We start from the raw sequence: 21,357 nt of genomic DNA on the forward strand, positions 1-21,357 counted from the left end.
TTAAGTTAAAAACTAAAAATTTGTATCCTCAATGTACGCAGGCTAAGGAGTGGCTTTGCCTGAATTGCCAGATGCAGAGAGCTCTGGGAGGGGCAGAAAGTAGTGAACCTCCTACGCTAAAAGCCCAGCCACAGTCCAAGGTCTCCGTACCATCACAGAACCCCATAAAGAAAGACACACCTCATAGTAAGCAGATGCCTCCATCTGACAGCCAGCCAACCAAACCAACAGACGGTCAGAAACCGTCAAGCCAGTCTAGCACAAGTGCAGCTCATTCATCGCCGCAAACGTCACAACAAAAACTTCTCCCACCGCAGACAACAAAAGATGCTCCTTCTGCCAAAAGTGAGCCACCATCAAAGACTGAGCCCCCTAAAAAAGAAGAAGAGTCCAGTTTCTTTGGTTTTGGTTTTGGTGGCGCTCGATCCCGCTCTCCCTCTCCACAGCCTGGTGCCTCTTCTGTTTCTGGGAAGGTTCTAGGCTTCGGTTCTTCGTTCCTTAGTTCAGCATCCAATTTGATTTCGGCTGTCCAGGATGAGCCCTCGACGACTCCACCAACCTCTCGAAAGGGTTCTGCCGTTTCCCAAACTTCTGCCAGGACCACCACACCCCCTTCTACCAGAAAAGATTCAGAGGGCTCTAAGGGCTCCCCCAATCTTTCTAAATCACAGACACTGGAAGGAAAAAAGCAACAGCAACAAAATAAACCCCAAGACACTCAAAAACCAACGACAACGAAGGAATCCTCATCTGCTCAGGCCACTAAAATAGATCAAAGCCCAAAACTTCTACCCAAAGCCTGTCCACTCTGCAAGGCAGGCCTGAGAAGAGATCCTCCCAACTATAGTACCTGCACTGAATGCAAGGCCACTGTGTGCAATCAGTGTGGATTTAATCCTGTGCCTCATCAAACGGAGGTAAGAAACAGATGAATGTATTTTCTTGCAGTAGGTTCACATTATGGTTTGTGCAATGAACTGTGGGCAGGAAATGTCAAGAGCAATTTCAGAGGACATGTTCTGGGTGATTCCAGTGATTCTGTTGTAAAAGACGGATGTATTTTCTAGTCTCTTTGGTTTGTGTGGAGGCAGTCTTGTGGAAGGCAGACCGAAAATGGCTGTGAGAGAGACAAAATGTGCCTTGATTCTCAATTGCCTTAGACTACTCCCAGCCTAAACTTACAAAAATAAAGTGCTTGCACTTTCAAGGCAGAAAAGAAAACATAATGTGCATATTCACATTGTTTCCTCCTTTTTTTGTAGGTATGCTTTAAATTGATTTACAGATCCATTAAGGCTTTGGGTGAGAAGAGTATATATTATGAATGAATAGACATTATTTGCTTTATGCCAATGTTTCCCTTTACAAGTTCCCTTATTTGTCTTGTTTTTAATTATTTATTTATTTAGTGTTCAAATATAGATGTTCCTAGTAATTGCCATGTGTCATTATGTGCCATTTTATTTGGTTTCACTTTATTTTGATGGTCCCTTTAACACATTCTGTTGACTAGGCTATAAGTAACGTTGCACCAACTCTCATTAGAGTGTTATTTGAGTGTTAGAATTACTACAGCATTTTATCCTGAATGTTGGCATCTAATACTGAATATTATTAGGGTTTGTTAAAGTACAAATTTCATGTTTACAAATATCAAAAATATCAGTTTGAAGCAGAAATAATGTTTGTGTAGATTTGACAAAACAGACTAATTTTTGTATCATCTTTGGCCATGAGATTTTATATTAAGGGAATAGTATAGTCAAGGCCAGGGATGTGTCATGTGCTTAGTCTTAGCAGTGAATGTGCTGTAATAATATATGTTCCCTAGAGAACCCTTATCACCTCTATTGTCATCATCTGGAAGCCCTGGGCATACCAGACTGGCCCCTAAATGGCCATTTCATATTTTAAGATGTGTTGAGCACAAAAGACTATTGATTCTGTAATTAAACATTCAGCCTTTACGTGCAGTCTGGCAAGGATACTCCAAGGCTATTGGGTCACATGGACCAGCTGTGTGACAAAAAAACAACAGGCAGAGGATCAGTGGGCAGTCCTCAAAGAAAATCTAAGACTTTTCCAAGAGAGTTCAAAAACACAGAGATGAGGTGTAGATTACAGTGGCATTGGCTACTCGATTGTGCTCAGTGTCAAGCACAGGTTGTTGGAATGAGATAATACTGAAAAAAAATATCTCTACAATATGAAGGTCACCTTCATTCATGGCCACAACTGTGTGTTTGGTGTTTTATCATGAAACATTCAAACCTGGGAATTGCCTTACGTCTAGAGAATTAGTAAATGCAACACATCTGTGTATATTTTTAGTCAATGCTAAAAATTATCTAAATTATTTAGTTTCCTTATTCCTAAAAAAAGAGTGCTGCTAGCTTTCTCCAGAGATTATATGTAGGCTTCAGGGTGAGCTGTGTGGTTGAAGTGTGCATGCAGCACAAATTTTGCGATTCAGAGGGAAATTCATTTAACCCTCAGCTCACACTCTTGTTGAGGGATATTTACAGTTCAATTTCCCCAACATCACACAACACTGTCACTGCCTACTGCAATGCAAAAAAAAAAAATCTGTAATATTTTACTTGTAATATTGTGTGTGTGTGTGTGCGTAGTATATGAACATATATAAGCTTATGTACTGTCAATAATACTACTGTGGGTCATAGTAATCAATATTTGTTGTTTATTTTTTATTTGTAACACAAAATAGCCCATTCACTAAATATTTCAAATGATTTTTATTGTAGCCAAATGGGACTTCAGAGGACTGCTCTGAAATGAAAATATTTGTTTCAGCATTCTAGTTTACTGGAAAAACCCTTTTAAGTCAGAGCAACTGCACTGTAGACTTCTAAAACATGCATTTTCAGAATAATAAAACATTTACGAGTGTCTTAAGGCTGGTTTTAGGTGAACATACTGTGGTTTCCCCTTCTAGCTTACTGGGAATGCATTTATAAAGTCATGTAGGCCTCTAGCAGAATATGTATTTTCAGTATACTTCACAGTTGTCTGTAACGTGTAGGAGTATTCCAAGGTCATGAAACTTTAGAGTTGTTAAAGTAAGAGTTGTAAGGGCTGGTCTAACATGAACATATTCAAATTTCATCTTGCTGAGAAGAATTCTCAAGAAATCAAAGACTTTGCAGCATTCTTTCTAAAAGTCCCCAAAGCAAAATATGCTTGAACGTCATGATTTTTTATCTGTTCTAAATATTCAGATATTAATATTAATAATCAAATTAGAAATGGGTCGGCATTCAGAAAGGTCTAGCCTATTAAAAGAATATATTTTATTAGTAGCAACAATAGCCACGTTTCCATTATAGATTTGCACAACACATTTGCGATATTTTCTAAATGTCAATAAAAAACTATTGCGAAATGACGCCGTTTAAATTAACCGATGTTATGCGACAAAAACATAATTTTTTTCTCCCATGATAAGTCATTCCAAAAATCATGGCAACGGATGTTGGTAGGTTTACTTATACCAGCCACCGCACTAGCCATTATTTTTAATTATAGTAGACGTACCGTATTTTCCGGACTATAAGTCACACTTTTTTCTTTTTTTTGACTGGTCCTGCGACTTATAGTCATGTGCGACTTATATATCAAAATTAATTCATACTGACTGAGATGAACCAAGAGAAAACATTACCGTCTACAGCTGCGATAGGGCGCTCTAGTTGGCGGAGTTGTTCAGAAGCGACATAGAGGAAGAACTCAATGGATTCAGTGATGTGGAATGAGATTGCGGGAGCTTGGTGAACTTGCTTGTTGGACTCGCTGGCTAATGTTAATTTAGCCTATTCAGCCTCCCAGGTATATTTTCGTTATGCTATTGTGTAGCTGAATTACTGTTAATGTGTTACATTAACATACCGGACACATATTCAGCCTGTTGTTCTATTTGATACTGTGTAGTTGAATAACTTACTTTCCAGATTAAGGGCCCTATCTTGCACCCAGCGCAATTGACTTTGTACACCGACGCATGTATCATTCCTATTTTGCACCCGCGCAAAGCGGACTTTTCCCTCCACAGATGCACGTCGGTAAATTAGGGAATGAACTTGCGCTCGCGGGGGGCGGTTCAGCGCAAAGAGGAGCGTGTTCCGGCGCAAAACTCCCCTGGTGCTATTTTCCAGTTTTAGAAAGCAATTGCGCCACTGACTAGGAAAAAAACAGTCTAAAGACAGTGGCGCGTTGCGCGTTAGTGATATGGTATTTTAAGGGCGCGTGCTTGGCCATAATGTAGCGTGTTAACGCGCATCCACTTTGATTCTCTAATATAAACAGACGCAGCAGTTTTCATTTTTGCAAATCATACATTATTACAAGGAAAAATATTAACACACGAAGGAAATCATTGTTGTGTCCGTGAGGATGTTATACCCAAATTATACGCCTGTTTAACTGAAGCTAATTTGGGTGGGTTTCTCCCATCATCCCCATTGTCACTTCTCTGTGTTTTACAGTCCTGACGAGAACGTCGGCCTCCTCGGCTGTGAACCGCTCCTGGCTTCGCCGGCAAATCCGCCGTTATAATAGCAATCCGCCGTGGAACAAGCGCGCCGGCTCTTAAAGGGAATGTGAGAGGACGCTCTGATTGGTTTATTTCACGTTACACCCAAACCACACCTATGAATAATGAAGCTACTTCAGACCAACCCCTTTTAGATTTGCGCCAGGCGCAAGAGTCATTTATCCCGCCGGGAAAATAGCAACAGCGCCGGGATCCGCCCACAAAGTTACTTGCGCTTTGCGCTTTGACACTTGCGTTTCAGATCGTTAAAATAGGGCCCTAAATGTCTGTTCTTTGTCTTGGATTTTGTGAAATAAATTTCTAAATAAATGAGACTTATAGTTCAGTGCGACTTATATATGTTTTTTCCTCTTCATGACGCATTTTTTGACTGATGCGACTTATACTCCGGAGCGACTTATAGTCCGGAAAATACTAGGCATGTTATCCAAGCATTAATGGCAAGGAAAGCCACTTATACTTGGGAGCGGCCACGTATGAGGTGTTTCTCCCTCCTATCTGCTTCAAGGTATTGAAAAATTGTGGCATTTCTTTGTAGTTTATTTCATTTCATTTCATTTTATTGTGTTTACAGGGGCAATGCACATTAATAAACATAAATGTAAATGTGCCAGAATTAGCCTAAAAGGCTAATTTACATCTGTAGACCCTTGACAGAATGTTAAGAAAAAGTCACCCTAAAAACAGAGACAAAACATCACACATATACACATCATATGACCATATATACATATACACATAAATACACACATATATAAGCATATACATATATCCGCATAGACACGTATATACATATATATACATACACATACATACACAAAACGCATAGAAATGAAAAATAATGGTAATAAAAATAGAGAGAAAGATAAAAGCAGAGCAGAAAACAACACAACAAAGTACATTGTCAAAGATACAATGCTAATGTTGACAGTGTTGAGTAGTCAGTAACCATTTTTTAAGCTGAAACTTTAGAATCCAGTATTCCTGTAATACTTTGTCTATTATGAGTTTAATAAAGAACTCATCTTCTGTCCAAACATACCGTGCCTTCTTTAAAGAATGATCGACTTTTACGTATGCCTGTGACCTGTAAATGCGAAAAACTGTTTCCATTGCAGTTTCGTGAAATATTCCGCATTCAAATTGCCTGAAAAAAAAACACCTCAAGCAAGCGTAAAAACTTTTTTTGTGATATATGGGATTTTTTGCGAATTGACGTGTTTCCATTGGGTGTATATCGCAGGTTTAATTCACACAATTTGAAGGGTAATGGAAACGCTGCTATTAAAATAAATTAATATACATTTTCAGAGTGCAGACCAATTTTCTCTTTTTATTATAAAAACAACTTAAACTAACAAAAAAGTGTGAGAGAGAGAATACAGTATATCACCAATGGTTGAGTCTCTGATAGTTTTTTACATATTTTTTCAAAGCAACAAGATGATATCTGCTTGTGGTCAACTTACACCAATCCTGCAAAATCTTTTTTTTCCTCATTTGTTATTAATGTTACAAAAAAATAAATAATGTGAAGAAATTACTCATAATAGATGTTTTTGCAGGCAAAAGAATGGCTTTGCTTAAACTGCCAGACACAGAGAGCGCTGAAAGGAATAGAGCCTCCAGGACAACCCACTGTAAAGCCCACAGCTTTACCAACAACGGCTAGTCATGCCAACCAACCTGCTGCTCAGAAAAAGGAGATGCATGAACAACAGACTAGTGCAGAAGGAGCAAAGCAAGCTCCCTCCCCTAAACCTTTACAGCAGCCGACAGCAAAAAATGCTCCCTCTTCTTCCATGTCTAAAGCAGCACCAAAGGCTGAGACTGAGCAAGAACAGTCAGGATTTTTCGACTTAGGCTTTGGTGGAGCCCGGTCACGATCACCATCCCCTCAGCCCGCTGTTTCCGCCATGTCTGGTAAGGTCCTAGGATTAGGGTCCTCATTTCTGAGCTCAGCATCTAATCTTATTTCATCAGCAGTTCAAGATGAACCTTCTATGACACCACCAACTAATCCCCAAGCATCTTCAGTCTCTCAAACTTCTCCCAAGACCACTACTCCACCAACATCTTGCAAAGGCTCCACAACATCACAAAGGGCTGCAATATCAGTGTCTACAGGAAAGGCTAATGAATCAGTTGGTCAGAAAGAAGAGAAAAAGACAGAGCCAACTGCTGACCAAAAGAACAAAGCACCAATATCTAAAAAATCTGAACCTTCTTCACAGATGTCAAAAGCAGTCAAAGGCCTTCAACCCCCACCCAAATCCTGCCCACTCTGCAAGGTAGAATTTAAAAAGGACCTAGTTAACTACAGCACCTGTACTGAGTGCAACAACACTGTGTGTAATCTCTGTGGATTCAACCCAACACCCCATCAAACAGAGGTAACATTATGTTGGCTTTTAATACTTTTGAAAAGTTTTTGAATGATGCATGTGTACATGAGTTAACCAATTTGTCTTATTTATTCAGTTGAAAGAGTGGCTTTGTCTAAATTGTCAGACACAAAGAGCTCTCAAAGGAATGGAGCCATCAGGACCTCCAAAGTTGGAGACCGCAGAACAGCCCAACAAAAACACTGTTTCTCAACCACTGGCTTCACCCTCAATCCAAAAGAAAGGTGCTTCTGAATTGGACAAGTTTGACAAGAAAACTGATCCTGCTCAGAAATTATTACAGGATCAACAAAGCAAGGCTCCGAATGGTACTCTGCCAATCCAAAAAGCCCAACAACAAGAAAATAAAGCCAAATCTGAAGTCCCTGCCAAAACAGCAAAAGAAGAATCTGGATTTTTTGGTTTTGGAGGTGTTAGGTCAAGGTCTCCATCTCCTCAGCCTGCAGTGTCTGCTGTTTCTGGGAAGGTTCTTGGCTTTGGCTCTTCCTTTCTCAGCTCAGCATCTAATTTAATATCTTCAGCTGTGCAAGACGAGACATCTACAACACCACCAACCTCCCGCAAAGCTTCAACAGTTTCCCAGAGCTCAACACCACCCACGTCTCGAAAGAGCCCTGCTGTTCCACAGACCACAAACAAAGGGGACATAAAAGAACCTACCACACAAAAACAAGACACAAAGATATCTGAGTCTATAAAGACTCCCCTGTCTCTTCCCAAAATCTGTCCACTTTGCAAGGCAGGTATTACCAGTGATCCTCCTAACTTCAGCACCTGCACTGATTGCAAAAACATTGTGTGTAACCGTTGTGGATTTAACCCCATGCCTCTTCAAAATGAGGTAAGATGAGATGTTTCTTTTACTCTTTTACTCTTTGTCATATTTATTTTTATTTAAGAACAGTAATGTTGATTTGTGGTTGTGATTTTGGCCATGCAGGTGAAAGAATGGCTTTGTTTGAGTTGCCATATAAAGAGAACACCTGAACCTTCAACTCTAAATCCACAGCTACAGGCTAATACTTACTCGCATCAAGACAAAACAGGTACATATCAGCCTCCTCCAGTAGACAGTAGAACTGAGGACAAGTCAAAAACAGTACTTGGAAAACCCACTTCTACGTCTACAACACAAAATCCACCAAAGGAAAAAACACCTGCACAAAAAGAAACTCTAAAACCCCAACAGCCAAAAGATGGTACTGCTTTAGCCAAATCCGAAACTACAACAAAAAAAGATTCCTCTAAAGAAGATACAGGGTTCTTTGGCTTTGGTTTTAGTGGTGCTCGATCTCGATCCCCTTCACCTCAACCTGTTGTCACTGAGAAGGTTCTAGGCTTTGGTTCCTCCTTCCTCAGCTCAGCATCTAATCTTATATCTTCAGTAGTTCAGGATGAATCCTCCACAACACCACCAACACCTCGTAAAGGTTCAACAATTTCCCAGACCTCTGTGAAGTCGATGACGCCACCCGTCTCTCGTAAGGGTTCATCAGTTTCACAGACGTCTCTCAAAAACACATCTGCTGTTGAAACAGCGTCTACATCTCACAAGGAATCTACAGCATCCCAGGCCTCAACAAAAATGCAGGCTGGGGAAAGTAAACCTCTTTCTCAAAAGCAACTGGAAGACAAGAAGTCCATGCAACCTCAACCTTTCAAAGCACCATCTACACCTCCATCAAAGCCTCAACAAGCTGATAAGTCCTCTCAGTCTCATCCTAAAGAATGCCCACTTTGCAAAGTGGAGCTCAAGAAAGATCCTCCTAATTTCAACACCTGCACTGAATGCAAGAGCATTGTATGCACATTATGTGGGTTTAATCCTATGCCTCATCAAACCGAGGTAAGATTATCTAGAATTTGCAAAATGTATTAATCTTTAATAGAAAATACCTTTGACAATATTATCATTCCACAGCTAGTTCACCAATATTGTTATGTACATCAAATCTGTGTTTCTTAACATTTGTTTTAGAGAAACCTTGTTGTCTGGAGTGTCTCAACCTCTCTCATTTGTTGGCAGGCAAAAGAGTGGCTTTGCTTGACCTGTCAAGTGCAGCGGGCATCAATGCCTTCCAATGCAGAGCAAGCTCAAGCTAAGAAAGTTGTCCAAGTGCCAAAGGAGCAGCAAGATGTTCTAGAATCCATGCAGAAGAAACAAAACGCAGAGGAAGCCACCAATACTGGTCAGAAAATAGCTGTAGATGGGGGAAAGAAGCCCACTGATGTTTCACCAACACAGCTGAATCAACCTAAGACCTCACAGCAGATTAAATTGGACAAGCCTCAAGAAAAACAAACCAAACTACCACCAAAGGCTCAACCTCATCAAGAGGAGTCTGGATTTTTTGGTTTTGGCTTTGGTGGGGCCCGATCCAGGTCTCCTTCACCTCAGCCTGCTGTTTCTGCTGTGCCTGGGAAAGTTTTAGGCTTTGGTTCATCCTTCCTTAGCACAGCCTCTAATCTGATATCATCAGCTGTTCAAGATGAACCTTCCACAACACCACCAACCTCCCGCAAAGGTTCATCAGTTTCAGAAACCACAGCTCCCCCCTCCCCCCGTAAAGGCTCTGCAATGTCTCAGTCATTGTCCAACAGCAGCACCTCATCTAGCTTACAAAAAGGTTCTGAGACCATGCAAGGTTCTCCGAAAGCTCTACGTAGTAAAGACACTAAACATTCAATTGGACAGAAACAAGAGGAGCAGACAGCATTACTTCAACAGGCTAAGGAGTCATCAAATAAAGTGAAAGAGGATACATCAGAGACACCAAAGGATTTATCCAAGCCTCTTCCCAAGGTCTGCCGACTTTGCAAGGTGGAGCTCAAGAAAGATCAATGCAACAGCTGCACTGAATGCAAAAATATTGTATGTAACTTGTGTGGGTTCAACCCCATTCCCCATCAAAATGAGGTGAGTAAATACTACTGTTGTGTTGAAAATGTATTTAAAACAATATTTTGGTTTGTTAAATTCAGCATAATACAGAGGTGCATTGACATGCATTAAGATAATAAATAGTGTAAATTTTGAGTTGATGCTGACTTAAATTAAAATCTCTATCATTATAATATTGGCATCATACTGTAATACAAATTGGAAAACATTTGCATACAGCAGTTTCATATTTGACACAATAGCTTGTAATGCTCATCTCTTTATTCTAAATAATTTGAGCTACCTTGGAACATTGCAAGTTATAAGCATTGTGGTTTAGTCCATTGAACTCTGGGATGCTATTTAGCTTGCTTAATATACACAATGTAATTTTAAGTTGCAAAATTATTAATACATTATGCTTTACAAACTACAGGTGATGTGGCTTTGTTTGGCGTGTCAAATGCGGGATGCACCAGAACCTCCTCCTGTGCAGCTTCAGTCACATGCTAAGGAATTTGAACCAGTTAGAATGGATATTCCCACTCCAGATGCTTCACAGAAAAAGCCATATCCTCCAGCAGAAACAGTTCAAAAGGATAAGAAACCAGAATTAGCAGGGAAACAAGACAATACGCAAACTTCAAAAGAAACCGAACAACCCAGCCAAGAAACAAAAAGAAAGCAACAGCATACTGCAGAAGTTGCAAATTCAGAATCTCAAAAAATAGATCCGCAACAAGACAAATCTGGATTCTTTGGGTTTGGTTTTGGTGGAGCTAGATCTCGATCCCCTTCTCCTCAGCCTGCTGTCTCTGCTGTCTCAGGGAAGGTTCGAGGATTTGGTTCCTCCTTCTTAAGCTCAGCATCTAATTTAATCTCGACGGCTGTTCAAGATGAATCCTTCACAGCACCGTCTAGTTCTCGCAAGGCTTCAACAGCTTCTCAAATTTCTGATAAGACACCACCAACCTCTCGCAAAGGTTCTGCAGTTTCTCAAATCTCCAATAAAATTAATACCAGTCCACCTTCCTCTCGCAAGGGTTCTGCAGTTTCGCAGACATCTTTTAAAATGACTCCTCCAACCTCACGAAAGGGGTCTGAAGCTGCCGTAAACTCTAAAAACAATCTTGACAATACAGATGGGACAAAAAATAAGGTTGCAGAGAAAGGTGAGGAAACCAATAAAGGAGCTACACCACAGCAACAAGAACCAGGAAAGATGGAAGATGAAGCTGTGCCTGTGTTCTCTGAAGTGTCTAGGGATAGATCTCAGTCTCCTTTACTTCCACCTGCAGCATCTGCTGTCTCTGGGAAGGTCTTAGGATTTGGTTCCTCCTTTTTTAGCTCAGCAAGTAATCTGATCTCATCAGCTCTAGATGAGCCTTCAACAACACCACCCACTTCTCGCAAAGGTTCCACAGCTTCCCAGCTATCTGCTAAGACTACAACACCACCTACTTCTCGTAAAGGCTCATCTGTTTCCCAGACTTCAGACAAGATCACCACTTCACCTTCCTCACAAAAGGGCTCTGAAGTTTCTCTGACATCTCTCAAGACCAGCAAACTTCCCACTTCCCAAAAAGTATCTGATGCCTCTCCTAGAATGCATCATTCAGATGACAAAAAAGTACATCCTGAAAATATAGAAGAGCAGAAAACAGATAAGAAATCTATGGTCAGTCTGGCACAGTCAACAACTGTATCAGTAACAAAAGATACAGCTGTACCTGAAACAACAAGTGCAGAGTCCACTAAATCACTTCCCAAAGCATGTCCTCTCTGTACGGTCGATTTGCAGAAGGAGCCTCCCAATTATGATACCTGTACCGCGTGCAACAATACTGTGTGTTATCTATGTGGCTTTAACCCTATGCCCCACGAGACAGAGGTAAGCAGCCTTTTTTACATTGAAGAACATATTCACATTATTAGAATGATTATTTTATTAGTACTGTAGTAGTATTTGGGTATTTGACATTATGGGCACCAGCATTTATAACCTCATATTACATTAAAAATATTTTTGTCACAGCACAAAACTTTTTAAAGTTTTCTAAAACTTAATATACATTTCATTTACAATACATATCAATGTGGTTAAATGTGTATTGTTACTTTATTTGTTTTATATAGTTTTGTAAATTATTAGATACAATTTTGAAATATTTGTTTAGAGTTCTTCTCTTTGTGATAAAATGACCACAGTGCTAGTGAATATGCTGATGCTTATTCTTAAGCCTCCTCAATCTCAAACTGATTATTGGAATGTTGTTTCAGAAAAAGGAGTGGCTATGTCTGAACTGCCAGATGCAAAGAGCGCAAGCTGAGGCTCACAAAGTACCTCCACCGGTATCACCACTAAAGAAAGTTACACCAGCTCCTGCTCCTGCACAGAAGAAGCTGCTTCATGACTCCACAGATGCCACTGAAAAAGAAAAGACTGATCTATCTGCAGGTACAACACCAGGGTCTACGAAGGAAAGTTCAGTTCCATCAACACAGAAGCCACCTCAGCAGCAGGACATCAAATGCCCAGTACAGCCAGCACAGAAGGAGGATAATGTATTCACAAAATCTACTGCACTGATAAAGACTGCATCCGCAAAAGAAGAGAGTGGCTTTTTTGGATTTGGACGCTCTAGATCACCATCTCCCCAACCTGCTGCCCCTAGTGTTTCTGGAAAGGTCTTTGGGTTTGGTTCTTCCCTCTTGAGTTCAGCTTCTAATCTTATTTCCACTGCTGTACAAGATGAATCCTCCACAACACCTTTTGCAACACAGGGGGTTTCAGCAGCTTCTCAAACTCCTGTGAAGACTACATTAACACCAGCTACTTCTCAGAAAGGATCAGCTGATTTGTCACCTAAACATGTAGTTACATCCGTTGAAGAGAAGCAGAAAGACCAGAAACCAGAAGAGAAAATGACAAAAGTTCAGGAAAAAGCTGTAATAAAAAAGAATGACGACAAATCAGAGCCTCCAAAAACTTGTCCACTTTGTAAGACAGAAATAATAAAGAATCCACCAAGTTACAGCACTTGTACTAATTGCAAGAACACTGTGTGTAATCTCTGTGGATTCAACCCAATGCCACACCAAACCGAGGTGAGAAAAAAGTTAACTTTACAGATTTGTATGTATGTATGTAGTATGTAGTGGTCTTTATTTTTCACAATATCATATGGTTACCTTTTATCATCACCCTACAGGTGACGGAGTGGTTGTGTTTGAACTGCCAGATGCAGAGAACTCTCGAACGTTCAGTTGTGCAACCTGGACCACAGACTACTAAATTGCTTCCAACTGCATCACCACAAAAACAAGGCATTCCGGGTGTTGTAGCAGATGATCAGAAACTTAATGCTTCTGGGAAACAAGACAAAAAGAATCTGGCAGATTCAAAACAACCTACATCAGAAACTCAAATGCAGAAAAGTGAGGTCTTACCTGCCAAATCTGATCAACCATCTAAATCTGAACCTCCTAAACAGGATTCCGATTTCTTCAGCTTTGGTTTTGGTGGTTCTCATTCAAGGTCACCATCTCCTCAGCCCACTGTGTCTGCTGTCTCTGGGAAAGTTCTAGGCTTCGGCTCATCATTCCTTAGCTCAGCATCCAATCTGATCTCCTCAGCTGTCCAGGATGAACCTTCTAAAACTCCACCAACATCTCGCAAAGGGTCTACAGTTTCCCAGACTTCACACAAGACCACACCAACACCCCCCACTTCTCGAAAAGGATCAGCAGCTCCCCAGAGCACTAAACTAAATCCAGTTGAATCAAAGCCAACCTCTACACCAAACAAAGAACAGGAAAAGCCACCAGATGCTCAACCATCCAAACCTCTACAAGCTCAAGTAAAAGAGGAGCCTCCAAAAACCTGCCCACTCTGCAAAGAGACCCTCAAGAAAGACCCACAGAACTATAGGTCTTGCACTTCTTGCAAGAACATTGTTTGCAATCTTTGTGGATTCAATCCTAATCCACATCGAACTGAAGTAAGTCTGTTTTATAATTATTACATGTGAAGGCTCTCGTTTTGGACAAAAAAAAATATTGTGTACATATTTTGTAATTTAACCGACAGAGATAAGGGTAAACATATGGTTAAAATTTTGTTAGATCAAAGGTGGACCAAAACAATACATATGTGACTATTTTTGAGTGCAATCTTTCTTATGATCTACAGGTAGAAGAGTGGCTGTGTTTGACCTGCCAGATGCAGAGAACTGCAGGACCTCCCCCTGGTCAGCCACAACCACAATCTAACAAAATGCTTCCACAAGCATCTCCACAAAAAGAAGAAACTTCACTCTCACATTCTCCAGAGAAGAAGTCAAGTGTTATAGCAGAGGCAGGCAAGAAAGCGTTTGATACATCTTCCAATTCTGCTTTACCACCTAAAGATGAACAGATCAAAGAAGAGTCAAGTTTCTTAGGCTTTGGTTTCGGCGGTGCTCGTTCCCGGTCTCCCTCTCCTCAAACTGCTGTCTCTGATAAGGTTTTTGGTTTTGGATCCTCTTTCCTCAGCTCAGCATCTAACCTGATCTCTTCGGCTGGTCAGGATGAATCATCCTCCAAAACTCCACCAACATCTCGCAAGGGATCTACAATTTCCCAGACTTCACACAAGACCACACCAACACCCCCCACTTCTCGAAAAGGATCAGTAGCTCCCCAGAACACTAAACTAAATCCACCTGCAGTGGAATCAAAGCCAACCTCTACACCAAGCAAAGAGCAGGAAAAGCCACCAGATACTCAACCATCCAAACCTCTACAAGCTCAAGTAAAAGATGAGCCTCCAAAAACCTGCCCACTCTGCAAAGAGACCCTCAAGAAAGACCCACAGAACTATAGCTCTTGCACTTCTTGCAAGAACATTGTTTGCAATCTTTGTGGATTCAATCCTAATCCACATCGAACTGAAGTAAGTCTGTTTTATAGTTATTACATGTAAATGCTCTCGTTTTGGACAAAAAAAATATTGTGTATATATTTCGTAATTTAAACGACAGAGATAAGGGTAAACATATGGTTAAAATTTTGTTAGATCAAAGGTGGACCAAAACAGTATATGTGACTCTTTTTGAGTGTAATATTTCTTATGATCTACAGGTAGAAGAGTGGCTGTGTTTGACCTGCCAGATGCAGAGATCTGCAGGACCCCCCCCTGGTCAGCCACAACCACAATCTAACAAAATACTTCCACAAGCATCTCCACAAAAAGAAGAAACTTCAGTCTCACCTTCTCCAGAGAAGAAGTCAAGTGTTATAGCTGAGGCAGGCAAGAGAGAGTTTGATACTTCTCCTTCCAAGTCTGCTTTACCACCTAAAGATGAAAAGATTAAAGAAGAGTCAAGTTTCTTAGGCTTTGGTTTCGGCGGTGCTCGTTCCCGGTCTCCCTCTCCTCAAACTGCTGTCTCTGATAAGGTTTTTGGTTTTGGATCCTCCTTCCTCAGCTCAGCATCTAACCTGATCTCTTCAGCTGGTCAGGATGAGCCCTCCTCCAAAACTCCACCAACATCTCGCAAGGGATCTACAATTTCCCAGACTTCAAATAAGACTACACCAACACCACCCACTTCTCGGAAGGGATCAGTCGCTCCTCAGGATGCTAAACAAAAACTACCTGAAAAAGAATCAAAGCCAGCTGCTATGTCAATGCAAGAACATAAGCCAGTAGAGAAAACCCCAGATCCTCAACTGGCCAAACCTCCACATGCTCCAGAGGAGTTTTCAGAAAACTGTCCACTTTGCAAAGAAACCCTTAGGAAGGACCCACAGAACTATAACTCCTGTAGTTCTTGCAAGAAATTTTTTTGTAATCTTTGTGGATTCAATCCCAATCCACATCAAACCGAGGTACCATATGTCAATGTATTTTACAATTATATGTTTAAAGGCTCTTTTAAAAATGCAACTAGGAATTAATTTGTATAGATTTTGACTTAAATTATGTTTAATGGTTTAATTCAAATTTTAAAATAATCAACAGGTGAAGGAGTGGCTATGCTTGACCTGCCAGGTAAACAGAACTTCAGGACCTCCCCCTTCTCAGCCACAATCACAATATAACAAAATACAACCAGCATCTCCACAAAAGAAAGCAACCCAAGATCAACCTTCTCCAGAAAAGAAGCAGAGTGTTCCTGCCGAGCAGGATAAGAAACCTACAGCAGAAACTAAAACAACTACAAGTACTCCTGAGCCAAATGCTCAAAAGTCTAAAGGCGATGCATCTCATTCCAAACCTGCTCTGTCATATAAAGTTGAACAGAAGAAGGAAGAGTCTGGTTTCTTTGGCTTTGGAAGTGCTCAATCTCGGTCACCTTCTCCTCAGTCTGCTGTCTCTGAGAAAGTTCAGGGATTTGGATCCTCCTTCTTCAGTTCAGCATCTAATCTGATATCCTCAGCCGTTCAGGATGAGTCATCCACCAAAACTCCGCCAAGTTCTCGTAAGGGATCCACTGTGTCCCAAAGTTCTATTAAGACAACACCAACACCACCAATTTCTCGAAAAGGTTCAGAAGCTTCACAAGCCCCACAAAAAGTTAAACTGGCAGAAGAGGCCGAAATTACTGCTGTACAGAAACAGGATGAAAAAAAGAAGACAGTGGAGAATAAACCACAAGATAAAATGTCCAAAGAACCAGTCACTAATGTGAAAGTTAACAAACCAGCCCTAGAGCTTCCAAAAGCCTGTCCACTCTGTAAAGTGGATTTCAAGAGGGATTCTCCGAATTACAACACCTGCACTGAATGCAAGAACACGGTGTGCAATCTTTGTGGATTTAATCCCATGCCACATCAAAATGAGGTAAGAGTACTTTTTTTTCTGTGTGAGTTGCACATGCATCAGTTATTGCATAACATTCTCCTTAATTTCTTCCAATTATAAATCCAACAGGTTAAGGAATGGCTGTGTTTGAACTGCCAGGAGAAGAAAGCACAAGGATTTCCCTCTACCCATCCACAGGCCCAGGTTAGCAAAGCATCTCAACCAACAATGCTGGAAAAAAAGGAGGCTATCATACCCACTCCAATTTCAGTTTCTCCACAAAATAAGCCAGATGTCATTGAGACGAAAATGACATCAATGACTACAGAGAATCAAGAGAAAAAGCCCACACAATCTGCAACACAACCAACTGAAATGACAAAACTTGATCCTTCTCCTACAAAATCTGCTGTACTACAGAAACCAGAACCTTCTAAAGAGGAAACAGGTTTATTTAGCTTTGGTTTTGGTGGTGCTAGATCTGGATCCCCTCAGCCTTCTGGTACTGTTGTCCCTGGGAAGGTTCTGGGCTTTGGATCCTCCTTTTTGAACTCTGCATCTAATCTAATCTCCTCAGCTGTTCAAGATGAGTCCTCAAAACAGCCACCAACTACTCAAAAGGCTTTAACATCTGAAACATCTGCAAAGACTGCACCAATACCACCCACTTCTTTGAAAGGATCTATAACTTCTCAAAAAGTTCCACCTACTGTTGACACAAAAGCACCTATGACAGAAAAACCAAAAGATGAAAAAACAGATGAGAAGCAGGTGCAACAGGCTACAGCAGAACCTGAAGCTTTGGTAGTAGCAGCTGTAGCTCCTAAAGCAGAGACAAAAACATGTCCTCTTTGTAAAGTGGATCTTAATGTTGGTTCACAGGACACTCCTAACTACAATGCCTGCACTGAGTGTAAGAACATTGTTTGTAACCTTTGTGGATTCAACCCAACTCCCCATCAAACAGAGGTAAGAGAATACTACTACATTTAATAATTCAGCAGAATTTTATCTAAAGCGACTTACAAATGAGGAGAGCAATAGAAGCAATTAAACTAACTGTTGATAACACTATTTTAATGCAGCAAATGTGTTTACTTACCTATAATACAGTGCCGGTTTTTTTTAGTGGTTTCCAGGAAAAATCAATATCATGTAAATGTTCCATCCATGTCATGGAATAAATAATTAAAGAAATAATTTTTAATCTCTAATTACAGGCGAATGAATGGCTGTGTCTGAACTGCCAGACACAGCGAGCATTAAAAGGAATGGAACCACAAGGACCTTCTAAAATAAAGACCCATGAACAACTTGACAATGTCTATACCACAGCACTGCATCCAAGACCAGAAAGTACAACACCAGGGCCACCATCATTAGTCTCAACCAACATGGTTTCTGATGTTGCTGAAACCCAAAAGAAAGAGATTCAAGCTGCGGCCATCCCTGACAAAACCAAGAGCTCTGTTTCAGTGGATGTTCAAAAGAAAGAATCACCAAAACTACCAGAGAGTAACATAAAGGCACAACCTGCATCCTCTCAGAAGAAAGAAACATCAGATCCAAAGAAAGATAAAGAGACTGACGCACTCTTAAAAGAGTCTGACAAGTCTCCAGAAAAATCTGCTCCACCTCCGCAGGCAGAGCCACCAAAACAGGAACAGAGTTTCTTTGGTTTTGGATTCGGTGCTCCTAAGGTACAACCTGCTTCCAATAAGCCATCTGAGTCAACCAGTGGGAAACTCTTTGGCTTTGGTGGTCTGACAGAAACAGCTAGATCTCGCTCACCCTCTCCACAGTCTGTTTCTGCTGTGTCTGGGAGAGTTCTGGGCTTTGGATCCTCTATTTTCAGCTCAGCTTCTAATTTGATTAGCTCAGCTGTTCAGGATGAGCCTTCCACAACACCACCAACTTCTCGAAAAGGATCCATAGCTTCCCAGATGTCTGCTAGGAGTACTCCACCCTCATCTCGCAAAGGATCTGCAGTCGCACCAGACTCTAGTAAAATTACAGCTGTTGGAGACACTAAACCACATGCAGCACAAGATGCAGTAAAAACAGTGGAGAATAAACCAGAAACTAAGCAAGTCACAGCACCCAAACCACCCCAAAAACCTGATCATAAAGAAGTCAAGACCAATTGCCCATTATGTAAAGTGGAACTCAACATTGGTTCTAAGGATGCCAAGAATTTTAACACATGCACTGAATGCAAGACAACAGTATGCAGCCAATGTGGATTTAATCCACTGCCTAATCAAACAGAGGTAAGACATTTGACATCTAATTTTTAACATGATCCATGTTCCATTCTTGTTGTTATTTGCTCCAACAATCAGTAAATATTTACAGTGAGCATTGTCATCATATTACAAAAAAACTGTCTTACTGAAAACTGGAATTTTAACTGAAAAATCAAAAAACAAAAATTAAATATAAAATATAACTACTTATTGCATTTTATTAGAAGTACCAAATTAGGAAAAAATGTACATTGCGATATTTAGTTTTTCTGCGATATATACAGTATTGCGATATAAAAACAATTTCACCAGATGATTTGAATTGCTCTATTTGAAAATAATTACTCATTCTAGAATAATTGAGGTGGTTTTGTAGGGGATTGAATCTGCGTAGAAAATAATAAAATCAAATTGCAAGCATAAATAAATACAATAGAAGACAGATATATTTGAAATAAACAATGCTTTATGTTTTTTTCAGGTAAATCTAACAGTATACTATTCAGGTACAGAAATTGAATACTCAAAAGTAAAATAACAGTCTTAACTGTACAAATGAATTTTTTTTCATTTGCTGCGGTGCGAGCACGATCGCGATTGTTCCCGGCGCCCCCTGCAGCGTTGGTCTGGTTTCACACTCAATTGATTCTATCCAACCCAAGTTAAATCACCAACCCTATCATCCCTTACATGTTTTATTTAACTAAATACACCATAATCAGCTAAAACGCATGCGCATAGGTTACTTTACTTCCTGAAAAAGCGTGCACCCGAGTCCGTGTTGCTTTACACGCAGCACGGTTCAAGTGCATCCGAACTCAGACCACCTCCTCCAGGTAGTCTCGTGTTCGGTACCCCAGTGCGCACCCAGGTCTGCATGACAGCATTCACATTAGCGATTTTTCATGCGAACCATGCCCCGTTCCGAACTAAACTGCCAGTGTGAAAGCACCCTTAATGACATGAATTTAAGTGGTCATTTATTTTATTGTATAAATGTATGAAGCAGCTGTTTTTACTAGTTATTAGGTTTTCTAGATAGAAACCTAACACCTAGAGTAGAGGATGTATGACTTATTGCCATTGACTGTCCTATAATTATTGCAGGTGGAGGAATGGCTCTGCCTAAGTTGCCAGGTACAACGGGCACAGGCAGGAATAAATACATCTGAAAGTCCCATAGTGATACCTCAGCAAGTTCCCTTAGTGATGGACAACCAAACTCCTTCCATAGTTGACAAGGTAGCTACAGCACCAGTTGAGTCCAAATCTGATGAGAAGCCCACCACAGCCGCAGCTGAAAATAAAGCAGCTCCTGCTCAGGAAATAAAGAAAGAGATCTCAATTCCAGGCCCTCAACAAAAGACAGGCACTGATGCCGAGACAACTTATAAAATCATCCCTAGAAAAGAACCTCAACAGCAAAATAATAATCAACCAGAGCCTGTGAAAACAGAACAACAGCCACTCAAAGATATAACCACTCCTGTAAAATCTGCTCCACCCACCGAGGTCAAACCCTCAAAACAGGAATCAAATTTCTTTGGTTTTGGATTAGGTGGTCCTAAAACACAGTCTGCTTCTAAATCATCTGAGTCAACCACAGGGAAGTTCTTCGGTGGCTTTGGTGGTCTGACAGAAACAGCTAGATCTCGGTCACCCTCACCACAGTCAGTTTCCGCTGTCTCTGGAAAAGTTATGGGCTTTGGATCCTCATTTTTTAGCTCAGCATCTAATCTGATCTCTTCAGCTGTTCAAGATGAGCCGTCAACAACGCCACCAACTTCACGGAAAGGCTCCACGGTTTCCACTGAGTCTGGTAAAGCTACCACAGCACCAGCTTCCCGTAAAGGCTCAGTGGCTTCTGCCAAGATTACACCGCCGACACCTCGCAAAGGATCTGTTGCAACAGAACCCAACAAGATACCTCCTGCAAAACAGACCAAGCCACCTGTTGAAAAGAAACCAGAGCAGCTCAATGAAGACAAAGTGTCTGGGATATCTACTTCAGAAAAGGATAAACCTGCAACTATACAGGATAAATTAGTAAAACATCCTGAAAGTGTACCTAACCCATCCACCTGCCCACTCTGTAAAGTGGATCTTAACATGGGCTCAACGGACCCTCCTAATTACAACACATGCACTGAATGTAAAAGTGTGGTATGCCATCTCTGTGGATTTAACCCCATGCCTCACCTTGCGGAGGTGAGTAATTTACTATTTACCTATTTTTAAGTCTTTTTTGCAGGAATCGTGTCAATTAGTGTCCATTTCATCATTATTTTTAATATGTGTCTTTAGTGGATGGATAAGCCCAATAAGAGTGACAAGGTCAGAAATTTGATGGATGGGGTCATGGCTAGCATTTTAGTTTGATATGATTGCTAATTTAATTTGATTGCCTCACTGAAATACTTCAGACTCTCTTTGGGAATCTCCCTCTAACGTCCCCCCTCCCTCCCTCCCCA

The 21,357-nt window shown here is 40.8% G+C and overlaps 1 protein-coding gene across 1 annotated transcript in view; it reads left to right on the top strand.

The window, feature by feature from the left end:
• The window catches only part of pclob (piccolo presynaptic cytomatrix protein b), a 108,558-nt gene that overhangs the window by 19,627 nt on the left and 67,574 nt on the right, over positions 1-21,357 (top strand). The window contains exons 3-18 of the mRNA XM_079619989.1: positions 42-917; positions 6,136-6,963; positions 7,052-7,816; positions 7,916-8,821; positions 9,002-9,892; positions 10,293-10,760; positions 11,301-11,747; positions 12,137-12,964; positions 13,069-13,857; positions 14,049-14,789; positions 14,978-15,724; positions 15,858-16,679; positions 16,770-17,609; positions 17,861-18,910; positions 19,994-21,094; positions 21,191-21,220. Coding sequence (XP_079476115.1) covers positions 42-917; positions 6,136-6,963; positions 7,052-7,816; positions 7,916-8,821; positions 9,002-9,892; positions 10,293-10,760; positions 11,301-11,747; positions 12,137-12,964; positions 13,069-13,857; positions 14,049-14,789; positions 14,978-15,724; positions 15,858-16,679; positions 16,770-17,609; positions 17,861-18,910; positions 19,994-21,094; positions 21,191-21,220 — 12,129 coding nt within the window. The remainder of the gene's footprint in view (positions 1-41; positions 918-6,135; positions 6,964-7,051; positions 7,817-7,915; positions 8,822-9,001; positions 9,893-10,292; positions 10,761-11,300; positions 11,748-12,136; positions 12,965-13,068; positions 13,858-14,048; positions 14,790-14,977; positions 15,725-15,857; positions 16,680-16,769; positions 17,610-17,860; positions 18,911-19,993; positions 21,095-21,190; positions 21,221-21,357) is intronic.

This window comes from Phoxinus phoxinus (assembly GCF_949152265.1).
Source record: "Phoxinus phoxinus genome assembly, chromosome: 8".
In the NCBI taxonomy this organism is placed as follows: Eukaryota; Metazoa; Chordata; class Actinopteri; order Cypriniformes; family Leuciscidae; genus Phoxinus; species Phoxinus phoxinus.